Source organism: Petromyzon marinus, chromosome 68, assembly GCF_048934315.1.
Source record: "Petromyzon marinus isolate PM22_M1 ecotype Great Lakes invasive population chromosome 68, UKy_Petmar_22M1.pri1.0, whole genome shotgun sequence".
Taxonomy (NCBI): Eukaryota; Metazoa; Chordata; class Hyperoartia; order Petromyzontiformes; family Petromyzontidae; genus Petromyzon; species Petromyzon marinus.
This window is the reverse complement of record NC_133734.1, coordinates 6,917,706-6,934,376: the sequence shown is the minus strand read 5'-3', so window position 1 is coordinate 6,934,376 and position 16,671 is coordinate 6,917,706. Positions and strand designations below refer to the sequence as shown.

Here is a 16,671-nt window from a genome sequence, read left to right as displayed (position 1 = left end):
GTTCGATGCGGACTTTCACCTGTTTGGGATTGCGGGATTGAGGTAAGGTGACACAGAGCTGGCCGTGCCAGAAGACTGCCGTCTGCGATCGATTCTAACGTAATCGAACGTCTGTCTCTGCGGCTCCATCGTTTGTGCAGCGCCCCCTGCATGAAAACGACGGAAAGTGCAGCAGATAGATGAAGTTGTGCGCTTGTAACACATTCCTGCGGAGGGAGCTGGTAGGAACGTTGGGTTGCTCGGTCAATGTCCAGGGTCAACGGCGGCGTGGTGTATTCCATAAATGTGCCCGACTGAGGGTGGGCGCAAGCTGGCGTGAGTAGGTTAAACGTTGAGTTTTATAAGGGCACCACGGGGTGACCAGCCCCTCCCCACCCAGCCCCACCCCTTCCATTTTTGGATGCACGACAGACGGACGGACAAAAATCCCCTGTGGGCTGGGTAAAACCAGGAGGTTCCTACCAGTATAAGAGTATAGCCACTGGGTTTTCAAAGTACCTTCGTCTTACAGAAATCAATTTCGCGTGAGCCCACCGCATTAAAACTGCTCGGCTGAGCGGGGCGAGCCACGGGGGGAGGGGGGGTGGAGAGAGTGGCACCTCCGTGGAGAGCACGGAAGCAGGGCGATGGTGGCACTGGCGGCGCGGGCTGGCACGGGCACGTCCAGCACCCTTGCCTTCATTTACAATGCGGATGCCACGGCGCCCACCCCCTGGCAAACTGCGGGGGGGGGGGGCAGCTTATGTCACGTGTCATAGCTCACGTGACTGTTTCTTCTGCCGCGACGTATGGATGTTTTTGCCTGAGGACGACCGCTTGTGATGAGGACGACCGTCGTGATTTATTTTTTATTTTTTCTACCTACGTGACTTTACCGAAAGAACCAAAGAGTATGAAAGACGTCTTGGCTGCTGATCTGTTTCATATCTGTGTAAATCGATATCCCACTGCTTACACGCACACACCACAGTGACATTAATAGAAATAAGAACGACTTCCGGGGATGGGCAAAGAGCGAGGAAGCTCTTTCAATGGAGCGAGTTAAGTTTAGATTTGAAGCTTTTGTGACTGCAAGGATTCATACTGTTTGGTTTTTTCGATGAAGTCACGTAGGTAAAAAATCACCAGGTAAAAGATTAAATAAATAAAATTAATGAAAATCAATAAAATAAATGAAAACTAGATTTAGTTGTTTTCATTTATTTTTTACCGAAGAAAACAAAGTACGAGTTACGTTTGTTCGATTCAACATCTCTCTCTGCCTGTGTCTCTGTTCTCCTCTGTGTCTCTCTCTGCCTGTGTCTCTGTCTACGTCGTCTCTATCTGTCTTTGTGTTCCTCTTGTCTGTGTCTGTCCGCCTGTCTTGTCTGTCTGTGTCTATCAGCGTCTGTCCAACCGTAGTCAATGACGTCAGTAGCAGCAAGCGCCCGTTCAGCTCCCACGGCTACACGCCACTCAAACTTGCTCCAAAGACAAAGATCCCCCGTATAGCCTTAACGGACAAGGGGGCAAGTGCTGTTAGCGAGCACCTATTAAGGGTGGGACGGCACCACGCCCGGCCGTCTTTGTCTCCCTAGTGGCGATGTTTACACACCGCACCGGGTACTCGTTTGAGGCTGAGTCGACGTAGGGGAGGCTCAGGACCGGTTCAGAAAATCGTCACTGGTTAAGGCCACGAGCGGGAATTGAACTCGGCTGGTAGAGTGCGGAGCGCAGCGCTCACCACAACACTGCCGCGTCAACAAACTTGAACTCTGACCCCGCTCTCTGACGTCACCGCTCAGCAGACCTAATAGGCGTCAAACGCCAGGGGGAGGTGTGCCTCATCTAGTGACATCATGTCACCACGGTATTCGCCCTCACCCGACCACTGAGCTCTTGAGCATGACGTCACCTCCGCTAGGCCGCTGGCGATATCTGTTCCAGTGCAATCCTTATTTGGGCAAAGCCACGCCCAGTGGCTGGCGGCTCATTAACATAATGTCTTAGTGAAAGCCGTTGCAACGGGTTCAGCACCCACGCACCATCCCTCGACATATGGGCCGGGCATTAACATAATATATTCTGACGTCATGTCACCTGCTGCCGCGTGACGTCGCGAGGTAACAGGAAACTGCCGCTCCGCCCGTGCACTGAAATCCGAGGTGAGAAATTCTCATCGCGGTGGTGGTTATGGTCATTGTGGTTGTTGTGGTGGTTGTTGTTGTTTATCGAGGTAGGGCCTCGCTCTTTCTCTCTCTTAGGGATGTCAATTGAGTAGCAGCGAGCATGGAAGCGATGTCCCGGTTGGAAATTTACAACGCGGGGCCTTGCCTCCTGCCCTCGCCTGATCGAGTTTGCTTCAATTATCTCGCTTAATTTTAATGTGTCTTCACCTGGCTCGCCACTTTGTAACTTTGTTTTATTTCACATATTGACACAATTTTTTTTTTACCAGGCCAAGCCCGCTTGAGCTGCTATACCGCTCTTGTTTTCAAACGCGACCTGCCCACAACAACACCAGGTGAGGCTTGTCAACAGCGTCGTGGTGTTCACTCTAGACGCGTGGTGGTGTTCATTCTAGACGCGTGGTGGTGTTCACTCTAGACGAATGGTGGTGTTCACTCTAGACGCGTGGTGGTGTTCACTCTAGACCCGTGGTGGTGTTCACTCCAGACGAATGGTGGTGTTCACTCTGGACGCGTGGCGGTGTTCACTCTATACAGGTGGAGGGGAAACCGGGTGGTCCGGAGGGACATCCACGCGACCACGGGGAGAGAGAGAGACACGCAGCCTCGGCTGCGTTGATTGCTCCTCAATGAATTACTTGGTGGAGTGAGGAAGCATTAATACTAAGCAGGTGAAGGTGGCCAGGCGTGGGCCTGGACACACCACCACCTGTGAACCATGCCAGTGCGTGACAGTGGTGGAGCCAGTGGGGTTGGGGTGGCACGTGCCCCCCCAACGATCCGATCGAAATCCCTAATTTCCATCGGATCATTTGGGTTTATTAGTAACTAGCTTCACTGCCCGGCTTCGCCCGTAACTTTGATTCTTGTCTTGGATTCATTTCATATTCCCTTATTTCACTGAAAAACCCTGAAAAAAATTGATGCTTGCAAAAATGAAAAAAGCCGAAACAAATCAATTTAAGTAAATCGGATGTTTTCACTGAAGGAAATTCAACCTTAACCCACTTCTACGTAAGGTCGATTTTGGCTACTCGGGAAGGGAATGACGTGGCGAACTGAAAATAGTCGCGTTCACTTAGAAATTCCAGACAACATAAGCTGTGAAAATGTAATGATGCCAGAGCTCAGAATTGGAGAGTTCTTGCTGCTTTACACAAACAAATAGATGTAATTTCTGCTTTATATTTAAGATAGCAGTTGTACCCGTTCTTTGTACGGAGGATATGTATTGACACTCCAAGAAGCCAATGACTTCATCGGCCAGGAGGGAAGCGCAATACCTAAAATCTCCCGGCACGCCGTTAACAGCTCTAGAAGTTCTAGATTTGAAGTTTTCGTGACTGCAAGGATCCATACTCTTTGGTTCTATTCGGTAAAGTCACGTAAAAAACAAAAAATTCACAACTTTTCGGCCACAACACAAGTGGCCTTCATCAGGTGAAGGGACCAGACTGTCTAGAGGACAGCGCTGGAGTGAACACAGCCAAGCTCAGACCACGGCCTTTTTTAAGCTGTGTGCGAGGAAGCAGAGCACCTTGACAAAGGAATCAGCATAAAAAATAGGATTTAATTGGCGGACTCAGCATGATGAACGATGTAGAGGGTGGGAGCATGTGCAGACCGGTGAGGGGGGGAGGGGGAGGGGAGTTTTCATATTGATGGTGTGAAAAGGGAATTTAAGCAGCTGCGAAAGTTTGGGATACCACTACTTGAAAAAATATACTGTACCATTGAAAATTAGTTTAATGTTTGGTTTGATTCAGAACATCTTTCCAATGGTTGCTTAATTTGAAACCATCCTCTCAGTTGAAATTGTGTCTGTTTGTAAATCTGAATTGCCTCGTGAACAAATCTCTGATAAAAACCCATGGGTTTATCAAACCCATGATAAAGTGGCCTTCACCTGATGAAGGCTACTTGTGTTGTGACCGAAACGTGAATTTTTTATTTTTTGTTGTTTTTTACTTGACTTTACCGAATAGAACCAAAGGGTATAGCTCTAGAAGTACGGCGCGCGAAGAGCCATATGGTAGGGGTAAGCATTGCAGAGCGCTTAACTCAGGTGTTGTGGGTTGACGCCACTTCATGGTCATTCCCCCTCCTCCCCCCAAATACAAAAGTATTTTTATACTTTTTGCATTGTGTACAGTTTGGAATCTACCCACATGCCAAATTTCAAGTGTGTAGCATGTTGGGAAGTATGCTAAACATTTCGAACAGACACGTATCCACACATTTTCCTTTTATATCTCCATATATATAAAACACAAAGTTGTGAAAATGTGTGTCTGTGCAAAATGTTTAGCGTACTTCCCGACATGCAACAAACTTGAAATTTGCCGTGTGGGTACTTTCCAGACTGTACACCATGCAAAAATTATAAAATAACTTTTTTTTTAGGGGGGGGGGGGCTCAATAATGCATGTAGTTTTTTGCACGGCAAGTGCGCTGTGACGTCAAATCTGTCACGTCACCCTCGCATGTGGAAGCGTAACGCATTGTAGTGTAGCCGGTTAGCGCGCCTCGCTACAAACCCGGCGACCCTAGTTCGATTCCCGCTCATGGCCACCACCCGGTGACGATTATTTGAACCGATTCTGGGCCTCCCCTAGGTCGACTCGGCCTCAAACGAGTAACTGTTGTGGTGTGAACATCGCCACTGAGGAGACAAAGGCGGCCGGGTGTGGTGAATCCAAGTCCCGGGCGAAGCCGGTTAGTACAGCTAGTATATAAAGCGGAATTTTACGACCCCCCCCCACTGCCACCGTGTGGCATATTATTACGTGCCAGGGACTCTATGAGATGATAGGACAACAGTCCGAGTCCATAATTGGCAATAAGTAACGATAAACCAGTTACAAGCGACTCACAGAATTGTGCGTAGTTGCGTATACAGTACACGACTTCCCTGAAGGCAAATACCTTCAGCGAGCGCGATGCCGATCACACGTGTCGAATACAAAGCAAGGGACAAGCCCTTACTTACAACTCCTTACTAACAACTCCTTACTAACAACTCCTATCATTTTTCATTGCTGGAGGGGTTGCCCCCCTCCCCCTACCTGAAAATCTTGGCTTCGCCTCTGAGTGTGTGATAGTGTCAAGTTTGTATTTTCAGTAAAGTCTATCAACTCTATCTTGATTTGAAGCTTTCGTGACTGCAGGAATCCATACTCTTTGGTTCTTTCGGTAAAGTCACGTAGGTAGAAAATAAAATAAAAAACAACATTTCTGGCGCAACACAAGCGCCCATCCCACCTGATAATGGACGCTTGTGTTGCGCCTGAAACGTTGTGATTTATTTTATACCTTCGTGACTTTACCGAAAAAACCAAAGAGTATCTGTTAACTCTATTTAGCACGGAGGTGAAATCTAAAGAGTAGTTTATTTTTGTTTTTCTCTAGAACTCTTTGTAAGAATGGAGTCGGAAGTTATCACAGCACACGTGCAGCTGAAGTCAGATCTGTTCATCCCAGCATTCAAGGAAATCTGAGCCTGGCTTCACATCTCTAAGTTGCGATTGATCATTAATTTATGCGTTTCTGCATAATACAAAGAGTATTATTTTTAACGCCCTTTGCTATGTCAGCAGAATTTAGCCGAAATTGTGTGCTCGGAGTTTTGGGTTAACTTTCATTTTGAAGATACTAGGGCTTCCAGGCATATTTGTGACAATTTTCCCTCTCATTGTGTGCAATCACAGCCCTCGTGATGAATTTGGGACAATTTTTTTACTCTATCATTAATATATTAATAAGTATAGACGTGTAAGTCACGTGTGACTGTGTATATGCATTCCTCTGTGCCTCGATACTGACGTGTAGATGGTGTGGATATAATTTTTTTTCTATCTGCAGCTGTCGCTTCCTCTGCAGAATTGGTCTGATGGAGCAAAGGCACGGCACAGCTCGGTGCAAAAAGGCAACATTGGGACCAGCGTGCACACAGCATGGATCATACTGGAAATTTGACACAGCACCAGAGAACTCGCACAGGGGAGAAACCTTTCAAGTGCACTGTGTGTGACAAGGCATTTTCATGGCCATCAGTTCTTCAGGCCCACCAGAGAACACACATGGGAGAGAAACTCTTCAAGTGCAGTGTGTGTGGGAAGGCATTTTCAAAGTCAACTGTTCTTAAAAAACACCAGAGAACACACACAGGAGAGAAACCCTTCAAGTGCACTCTGTGCGATAAGGCTTTTTCAGATTCATACAATCTTGTAATACACCAGAGAACTCACACAGGAGAGAAACCCTTCAAGTGCAGTGTGTGTGAGAAGGCGTTTGCACATTCATCTACTCTTGTAATACACCAGAGAACACACACGGGAGAGAAACCCTTCAAGTGCAGTGTGTGTGGGAAGGCATTAGCACATTCATCTCATCTTGTAGCACACCAGATAACACACACGGGAGAGAAACCCTTCATGTGCAGTGTGTGTGGAAAAGCTTTTGCACATTCATCTGCTCTTGTAGCACACCAGAGAACACACACGGGAGAGAAACCCTTCAAGTGTAGTGTGTGTGGGAAGGCGTTTGCACATGCATCTCTTCTTGCAGCACACCAGAGAACACACACTGGAGAGAAACCCTTCAAGTGCAGTGTGTGTGGAAAGGCGTTTGCACATTCATCTCCTCTTGTAATACACCAGAGAACGCACACGGGAGAGAAACCCTTCAGGTGCACTCCGTGCGGGAAGGCGTTTACACTTTCATCAAATCTTCAAAGACACCAGAGAACACAGAAGCATCGGAAGATCCACAAGGAGTGGAGTCTGAAATCAGCTTGTGAAAGTCAAAGTTCCGCAATGAGCCCATCCCGCATTAAACAAGAACCGGAAGAAAATCCCAGCTTGGACACTTTTAAAGGTATCGAGGTGAAATATGAAGAGGTGAAGGTGAAATGTGAAGAAGTGATGGTAAAGAGCGAAGAAGTGAAGGTAAAATGTGAAGATGAAGATTCAACTCCAAAATGGGACCTTCACATTGATGGAGGCAACGTGAAGCAGGAGGAGGATTCTGACTGCGAGGCAGAGCAAGGCAACTCCCAGCAGTTTGTGGAAGTTGAGGTGTGGGTGGACTTCCTCCGAGACAATACAAAGTCAAATGGAGACCCGGTAGATGTGTAAGCTTGGGACGATGTCGCTCCAATAGGCGCACCTTTGTCACAGGCCTTGAATGACAAGAATGTGAAATTGAACACTCAAGTCCTTGGTTCAACCTGCAGAGTAAGAGCGGCCAGTCTTTGTGGACCTGTGGGTTGGGTAGATTTCTAACCAGGAGCGAGAGCCAATAAGTTCCCAAGCATTCACTATGTTCTAATAATTGCATTTATATGGTGCTTGCTTAATCGCCTCGACAACTCGAAGTTTTGTATCGTATCTCGTCTCAAACACTCGAAGAGCATCCCTAAGTAGCAGCTGACCCTGTGTGGCACAAGGTGGTGGCCCTGCACCGGCCTGCATGTGGACAAGAGCCTGTCAGCAGGGGGCGATGATTGATGTGTTATCTCAGTTATGTCATTTGTAGGTAATGTTTAGAACTTGCTCAATTTTGACCGAGACGCCAACATGCAATGGCCTACTCGTTTTGAATGACGCAATAATATATTGTACGTACACTGTTAAGCAGACAGTGCATACTTTTTTAAAATAGCTTGTTAAATTTGGAGTGGATTCCTGCAGTCACGAAAGCTTCAAATCAAGATTGAACTGCCTCTACGTGGAGGGTTTCCACACATCTGTTAGAGCTTTTAACAGACTGTGAAACAAGAAGGCTCACATGATCGAGTCTCTGACCTTTCTGAAGAGATGCCACGGCCACGAGGTAATACAGATCGCTTTTACTCACACTTGACATTAACAGATGAAATGTCCACATCTGATTGGAACCTTGTAGACAACATGATTGCCTGATGACAGATGCTTGTGTTGCTATCAGAATCAGAAATCAGAAAGGGTTTTATTCGCCATGAAAGTTCACACCGACATGGAATTTACTTGGCAGGATGGTGCATACATTCAACATATAGGAATCTAAAATCTTAAATAAGTTTTAAACAAGTCTTACTATAATAAGGGTTAAAAGTCTAACACCAAGGGGCTGAAGTATATAAAATTGAATAAATATCGAATATAAAATAGCTTTAAGATATAATTTAAAAATAAAAAATACAAATAGGTTAACATAGTTAATATCGGCAAGGTGTCATTATGTAGATACAATTTTAAAATCAGTGTAAGCCCTTGGCCTTGTTTAACAGGCCAACAGCAGATGGGAAATGTTTTCATGGCGTGAGGTTTTGGTCCTGATGGACCGAAGCCTTCTGCCGGAGGGGAGTAGCTGAAACAGAGAGTGTCCAGGGTGGGAGGAATCGGCCACAATCTTCCTCACTCGCCTCATGGTCCTTGTCGTGTGCAGGTCCTCGAGGGTTGGTAGATTGCAGGCAATTACCTTCTCAGCAGTGTGGATGATACGCTGCAGTCTGCTCTTGTCCTTGGCAGTGGCAGCAGCGTACCAGACGGTTATGGAGGAGGTGAGGATGGATTCAATGATCGCTGTATAGAATTGCACCATCATTGTCTTTGGCAGGTTGAATTTCTTCAGCTGCTTTAGAAAGTACATCCTCTGTTGAGCTCTCTTGGTGAGGGAGCTGATGTTCAGTTCCCACTTGAGGTCCCGGGAGAGAATAGTGCCCAGGAAGTGGAAGGACTCTACCATTTTGACTGGGGAGTCTAACAGGGTGATGGGGGTGAGTGGGGTTGTATTCTTCCTGAAGACCACAACCATCTCAACTGTCTTTAGAGCAGGGGTCGGGAACCTTTTTGACTAAGAGAGCCATGAAAGCAAAAAATTTGGAAATTTATTTCAGTGAGAGCCATATAATATATTTTAAAAGTGAATTCAACTAAATGTCAGTATAATAAGCCTCTGAATTTATTCTTTTAAATAATGTTATAACACTCACCATTAATGCGACTTCTGGTGCTGCATGGATTTGCTGATGTCTTTGTAGTCGGGTTGGTACTTGGTGAGGTTAAGCTTCATGCAAGCGTTGAGGCTTTCATCCGTTAAACGTGATCGTAGGTTGGACTTGATGTTTTTAAGATGTGAGAATGACTGCTCACATGCATACGTAGATCCAAACATGGTCAATACAGCAATACTCACACGCTGCAGTGTGTGGTATGTGACAGGAAGCGCGTTCCAAGTTTTGAGAATCAGCTGGTCTTCGGGTTGGAGTTTTTTCATTTCTGTCCACATGTGCTTGCTCGCCAACTCCGCTTTCTGTCGTGTGATTCTTTCCAAATCTTCATTCAGTGACTTGAACTTATTCACCCACATATCTGAGGCCTTCAGGTCAGCCACTTCTGCTTCAAAATCTCTGACGGAGACACCAGGGATGTAATTCAGGTCGGCTGTGTTCAGTGAACACTCGTTTGGATGGGTGATGAACTTAAAAAGACGAGTGTGCTCACGAAATTCTCCAAAGCGTGCTTTGAAGGACTGTAGGAGACTGGATGTGCAGCCAGCTAGCTGGTGGAGATCAAGGTTTTGAATGGGCTCACTTGCTGTGCATGCATCTTTAAATTGGCTCAGTTTTTCAAAATGTAGTAAACGACCTGTTTCAAGATCCGTGATGAAAAGCTCCAGCTTGTTTTCAAAAGCAAATACAGCTTGTTGAAGGGATAACACTGTATTTCCAATGCCTTGCATTTTCACGTTGAGCTGGTTCAGATGTTCAGTCAGATCTACGAGATAGTAAAACTTGAGGAGCCACTCGGTGTCGGCTAGCTCAGGATGCCCGACGCCTTTCATTTCAAGGAAAGTCCGGATTTCGTTCAGGCAAGCCGCAAAACGGCTAAGCACCTTCCCTCTTGACAACCAACGCACATTGCTGTGCAAAAGCAGACCAGGATAGTTATTTACAACTTCATCCAGCAGTGTTTTAAACTGGCGATCATTTAAGGCTCGGGCAACAATAAAGTTGATCACACGAATGACCAGCGACATCACTTCGCCAAACTGCCTGTCACACATCTGAGCACAAAGTGCCTCCTGGTGTATAATGCAATGGAAACTTAGGATGGGTCTATTTTCATGTTCACGGAGAAGCGCCACAAATCCTTTGTTTTTCCCCACCATACACGGAGCACCATCAGTACACACTGAGAGAAGTTTATCCATAGGTAGACTTTTTTCTTGAGCAAACTCCATGAAAGACTTGAATAAATCCTCACCTCTTGTGGACCCTTTTAATGGCAGAACAGCAAGACTTTCTTCGCGCAGTGTGTCACCAACAGCATATCTTGCAATCACGCTGAACTGCGACAAATGGCTCACGTCTGTTGACTCATCCAAAGCCAGAGAAAAGAACGGCGCTGCATTTATGTCCTTCACTTGCGTTTCCTCCACTTTGTTTGCCATCACGATGGTACGATCATGAACAGTTCTTGCCGACAGAGGCATGTCTTGTATCCGTTTGATTATCTTGTCTTTGTTCGGAAGATCATCAAAAAGTTCATTGGCTACATCCAGCATGAACGTTTTAGCATACTCGCCATCTGTGAATGGTTTTCCGTTCCTCACTATTGCTAAAGAACCAGCAAAGCTAGCCGAATTATAGTCACCTTGCCGGGTCCATACGTGGAGTTGCTGCTGGCTAGCTTGCACCCTGCTCAGCTCCTGGCACGCTTTCTTTCTGCTGTCTCCCGCAGGGTATTTTGATGCAAAGGTAGCGTGGCGCGTGTCGAAGTGCCGCTTTACATTCGACCGTTTCAACGATGTAATTTTGTCATTGCAAATTAGACACACCGCAGAACCCGCTCTCTCCACAAAGGCGAATTCTTCGGTCCATTCGTCCTGAAATGTACGATACTCGTCGTCTTTTTTTCTTTTCGCCATCTTCTTCGTCGAAGGGTTAGCTTTGAGCTAATGACCGAGCAGACGCAGTCTCAGACTGATTCAAAAGGGGGCGTTTACCTGTTTTACCCAACAACGGCAAACGTAGGCCAGTATCATCCAATTAAAATAATGGACAATTGCTCCTGCAGCCCTGAACAGGACATGCGCAGTGAAAAATCGATGGATGGATTAAAACAAGTGAGAATATTTTGTTTTATCTGCGAGCCATATGCAATCATCAAAAGAGCCACATCTGGCTCGTGAGCCATAGGTTCCCGACCCCTGCTTTAGAGCATTTAGCTCTAAGTTGTTCTGGCTACACCAGGTCACCAGGTTGTCAGCTTCCCACCTATAGTCAGACTCATCCCCACCAGAGATCAGCCCAATGAGGGTGGTGTCGTCCGCAAACTTCAAGAGTTTGACGGACAGATGATTGGAGGTGCAGCTGTTGGTATACAGGGAGAAGAGCAGTGGGGAAAGGACGCAGCCCTGAGGAGTTCCGGTGCTGATGGACCTGGAGTCAGAGACTTGTGTTCCCAGCTTAACGCACTGCTTCCTGTCAGGAAGTCTGTGATCCACCTGCAGGTGGAGTAGGGCACGTTCAGCTGGAAGAGCTTGTCCAGAAGCAGGGCAGGGATGATGGTGTTGAAGGCAGAGCTGAAGTCCACAAACAGGATCCTGGCGTAGGATGCTTGGGCGTCCAGATGCTGTAGGGTGAAGTGGAGGGCCATGTTAACTGCGTCGTCCACAGACCTGTTGGCTCTGTAGGCAAACTGAAGGGGGTCCATGAGAGGGTCTGTGATGGCTTTGAGGTGTGCCAGGACCAGGCGCTCAAAGGACTTCATTACCACAGATGTAAAGGCGACCGGTCTGTAATCATTTAGTCCTGTTGGCCTTAGCTTTTTGGGCACAGGGATGATGGTGGAGGACTTGAGACAGGCTGGTACATGGCATGTCTCCAGGGAGGTGTTAAAGATGTTGGTGAACACCGGAGACAGCTGGTCAGCGCAGTGCCTGAGGGTGGCTGGAGAGACAGAGTCCGGCCCGGCTGCTTTGCGTGGATTCTGCCTCTGGAAAAGTCTATTAACATCTCCCTCCTGAAAGGAAAGAGTCGTCTCTGTAGTATGGGTGGGGGATGGGGCCTCTTGAGTGGGAAGGGGTGGTTCAGGACAGTCCAATTGTCTTTCAAATCTACAGTAGAACTCGTCCAGGTCGTTGGCTAGGCAGGAGTCGTTAGTGGTGTGGGGGGCTCTGGGTTTGTAGTTGGTGATCTGCCTGAGCCCTCTCCAGACAAGCAGCATCGTTAGTAGAGAACTGGTGTTTTAGTCTCTCTGAGTACAGTCGTTTAGCCTCTCTCACCACTTTGTTAAACCTGTTCGACTCCTTGAAACTGTCTCCATTCCCCACTCCTAAACGCTTCCTCCTCCAACCTCAACCTTCTGAGCTTTGCTGAGAACCAAGGCTTGTTGTTGTTAAAGTTCACCCTGGTACGTGTTGGGATACAGCAGTCCTCACAGAAGGTGATGTAGGACGTCACAGCCTCTGTGAGTTAATCCAGACTATTGGTAGCAGTCGTGAACATATCCCAGTCAGTACAGTCCAAGCACGCCCGCAAATCTTCCACAGCCTCACTGGTCCACTGTTTAGATGTCCTCACAGCAGGTTTACAGAGTTTTAGTTTCTGCCTGTATGCAGGAATCAGGTGGACCATGGCATAGTCAGAGTGTCCTAGTGCTGCTCGGGGGATGGCGTGGTAGGCTCTACTGACTGTAGTGTAGCAGTGATCCAGAGTGTTCCCTTCTCTGGTTGGGCATTTAATGAATTGTATGTATTTGGGGAGTTCGTGGCTGAGATTACCTTTGTTAAAGTCGCCAAGTACGATAACCAACGAATCTGGATTTGCTCGCTCCACACTCAGAATTTGATCGGCAAGCATGTGTTGGGCCTCTTTAACCTGAGGACAAGGCGGCAAATAAACTCCGACCAAAATGAGCGACGCGAACTCGCGAGGCGAGTAAAACGGTTTACAGGTTATAAAAATTGATTCAAGGAGTGAAGAACAATGTTGCAGAATCACTGTGACATCTACACACCAGCCACTGTTAATGTAAAAACAAATACCACCACCTTTCATCTTGCCGGAGAGTGCTATGTCACAATCCGATCTTACAAGATGGAATCCTGCTAGTTGTAGCGAAGTGTCCGGAATCAAATCACACAGCCATGTCTCCGTGAAGCACAAAACAGAAGATGAAAGAAAGTCTTTGTTTTTTACCATCAGTAGCTGAAGTTAATGCATTTTGTTGTACAGTGAACGTACGTTGGAGAGGAAAAAGCTCGGAAGCACTGTTCGGATCCCGCGTCTGCGTAGCCGTACTAGAGCCCCCGACCGTTTACCCCTTGGGCGGCGTTTCGCTGCTTGAGCAAAGCCTAGCGCGGCATTGACTAGAATGCCTACTAATTCTGCCGCTGGAAGCAGAAAAGTAGGAATTAAATCCACGGGAGTTGTTTCCCTGATATATAAAAGTTCGTCTCTTGTTAGAGAACTCCGAAAATCTTGGCAAACACTGATTTGACAGACAAAACAAGACAAAACAGGGCGCACCGACCGGCTGAGGCTACCATCATCGGCGCCATCTTCACACCAGCACGGGTGTGCTGAACAGCAGGACTCTCTGACCAGCATGGGTGTGTTGAACAGCAGGCCCCTCTCACCAACACGGGTGTGATGAACAGCAGGCCCCTCTCACCAGCACGGGTGTGATTAACAGTAGGCCTCTCTCACCAGCACGGGTGTGTTGAACAGCAGGCCCCTCTCACCAGCACGGGTGTGCTGAACAGCAGGCCCCTCTCACCAACACGGGTGTGATGAACAGCAGGCCCCTCTCACCAGCACGGGTGTGATGAACAGCAGGCCCCTCTCACCAGCACGGGTGTGATGAACAGTAGGCCTCTCTCACCAGCACGGGTGTGCTGAACAGCAGGCCCCTCTCACCAGCAGGGGTGTGTTGAACAGCAGGCCCCTCTCACCAACACGGGTGTGATGAACAGCAGGCCCCTCTCACCAGCACGGGTGTGTTGAACAACGGGCCCCTCTCACCGGCACAGGTGTGCTGAACAGCAGACCCCTCTCACCAGCACGGGTGTGCTGAACAGCAGGCCCCTCTCACCAGCACGGGTGTGCTGAACAGTAGGCCCCTCTCACCAGCACGGGTGTGATGAACAGTAGGCCTCTCTCACCAGCACGGGTGTGTTGAACAGCAGGCCCCTCTCACCAACACGGGTATGATGAACCGCAGGCCCCTCTCACCAGCACGGGTGTAATGAACAGTAGGCCTCTCTCACCAGCACGGGTGTGTTGAACAGTAGGCCCCTCTCACCAGCACGGGTGTGATGAACAGTAGGCCTCTCTCACCAGCACGGGTGTGCTGAACAGTAGGCCCCTCTCACCAGCAGGGGTGTGTTGAACAGCAGGCCCCTCTCACCAACACGGGTGTGATGAACAGCAGGCCCCTCTCACCAGCACGGGTGTGCTGAACAGCATGCCCCTCTCACCAGCACGGGTGTGCTGAACAGTAGGCCCCTCAACACGGGTGTGCTGAACAGCAGGCCTCTCTCACCAGCACGGGTGTGCTAACACAGCAGGCCCCTCAACAGCAGGCCTCTTTCACCAGCACGGCTGTGCTGAACAGCAGGCCCCTCAACAGCAGGCCCCTCTCACCAGCACGGGTGTGCTGAACAGCCGGCCTCTCACCAGCACAGGTGTGCTGAACAGCAGGCCCCTCAACAGCAGGCCTCTCTCACCAGCACGGCTGTGCTGAACAGCAGGCCCCTCAACAGCAGGCCCCTCTCACCAACACGGGTGTGCTGAACAGCAGGCCTCTCTCACCAGCACGGGTGTGCTGAACAGCAGGTCCCTCAACAGCAGGCCTCTCTCACCAGCACAGGTGTGCTGAACAGCAGGCCCCTCACACCAGCACGGGTGTGCTGAACAGCAGGCCTCTCACCAACATGGGTGTGATGAACAGCAGGCCCCTCTCACCAGCATGGGTTTGCTGAACGGCAGGCCCCTCTCACCAGCACGGGTGTGCTGAACAGCAGGCCCCTCAACACGGGTGTGCTGAACAGCAGGCCTCTCTCACCAGCACGGGTGTGCTGAACAGCAGGCCCCTCAACAGCAGGCCTCTCTCACCAGCACGGGTGTGATGAACAGCAGGCCTCTCACCAGCACGGGTGTGTTGAACAGCAGGCCCCTCTCACCAGCACGGGTGTGATGAACAGCAGGCCTCTCTCACCAGCACGGGTGTGTTGAACAGCAGGCTCCTCTCACCAGCACGGGTGTGTTGAACAGCAGGCCCCTCTCACCAGCACGGGTGTGATGAACAGCAGGTCTCTCTCACCAACACGGGTGTGTTGAACAGCAGGCCCCTCTCAAGACAATATTGGACAAAACAGGGCGCACCAACCGGCCGAGGCTGCCATCATCGGCGCCATCTTGTTTTGTGTTCGAAACGTGATATATTTAATTTCTACCTATGTGACTTTACCGAAAGAACCAAAGAGTATAGCTTCTTGTTAATACGATGTAACTTGATGCAGTATATTTCATTGTCGTAATTAAATTTGGTTCATATGCCTGTCAATAATTTAGAATTAATACATGTTTGATTGTGTGCGTACATGTAACATTTTGTCTATAAGGGTCAAACATTGAATAAGTGATGTTCGGACAAAGTGTGTGTTTTGGAAGTCATCTGTACACATAACTCAGGTGAGACCTGTTGTATTTTTTGTGTTTTCAGCAAGCATCTGCCTCTGGAGCAACTCCTTGTCTTTGAAATGGGGAGCACACTCTGATAATTAATTCAGTTACAAGCTATACCACTTAAAAGTTACGTATAGGAGATACATTCTCTACAACACGAATTATAATTCTGTATTATGTGTTGACGTAGATTTTGTCGAACGAGGACTAGAAATGATCCTTGCTGATTAACGTCTGGATGTCCGTAACCATGGGTTGAAGCAAGCCCGACTGCTGTTGAGACTGTCCACCAATGTGTCCACAGGTGGCTTACACTGAATAAATGATGCACTCACAGAAGGCTGTGCTAGTTATAGTTTGTGTAAAACATTCCTTTGTTTCGTGGAGAAATCGATAAATGAAATATGTCATGTCTGCTGATCTGCTTCATAGCAGGGAGGTAATTTTAAGAGTGCATTTGAAATGCATTTTTATTACAGATTTGTATTCAGTGACAAGGCAGAACACATCTAGTAGATACATTCTCCACAACAACACTCATAATTGTGCATGACTTATATGTTGGCGAACTAGGACAGGAAATGGTCCTTGCTGATTAACTTCTGGATGTTCACAACCATGGGTTGATGCAAGCTGGACCCCCTCCGGCGCCTCCGAATAACCATTTACAGCCTTGGGCCAGAAAAGTCATAAACATTTTTTTCCTACGAACGACGCATTCACGCAAGCACCCGATGCTCTGTTTTGAAGTTTTAAAATTAAACAACTTAGAATAGTATTGTTTCGAATTAGATAATTGTATTTCTTCATTAAAAGCTTATCATTTTA

At 48.0% G+C, this 16,671-nt stretch overlaps 1 protein-coding gene across 7 annotated transcripts; it reads left to right on the top strand.

The window, feature by feature from the left end:
• The first annotated feature begins 2,004 nt into the window (after window positions 1-2,004).
• Window positions 2,005-16,671, top strand: LOC116956996 (uncharacterized). 7 transcript variants are annotated; one of them, XR_012930409.1, is made up of 5 exons: window positions 2,005-2,144; window positions 2,438-2,503; window positions 2,706-2,839; window positions 6,030-8,000; window positions 8,595-16,671. XR_012930409.1 is itself a non-coding variant. In XM_076054881.1 (3 exons), the coding sequence occupies exon 3, from the start codon at window positions 6,122-6,124 to the stop codon at window positions 7,301-7,303; it is 1,182 nt and encodes a 393-aa protein (XP_075910996.1). In that variant the 5' UTR covers window positions 2,008-2,144; window positions 2,438-2,503; window positions 6,030-6,121; the 3' UTR covers window positions 7,304-8,588. The 7 variants fall into 7 exon arrangements, 1 of the variants encoding a protein (XP_075910996.1); XR_012930408.1 differs by lacking the exon at window positions 2,706-2,839 and adding an exon at window positions 4,784-4,883 and having other exon boundaries at window positions 2,006-2,144; XR_012930406.1 differs by lacking the exon at window positions 2,706-2,839 and having other exon boundaries at window positions 2,008-2,144; window positions 8,595-8,709; window positions 15,881-16,671.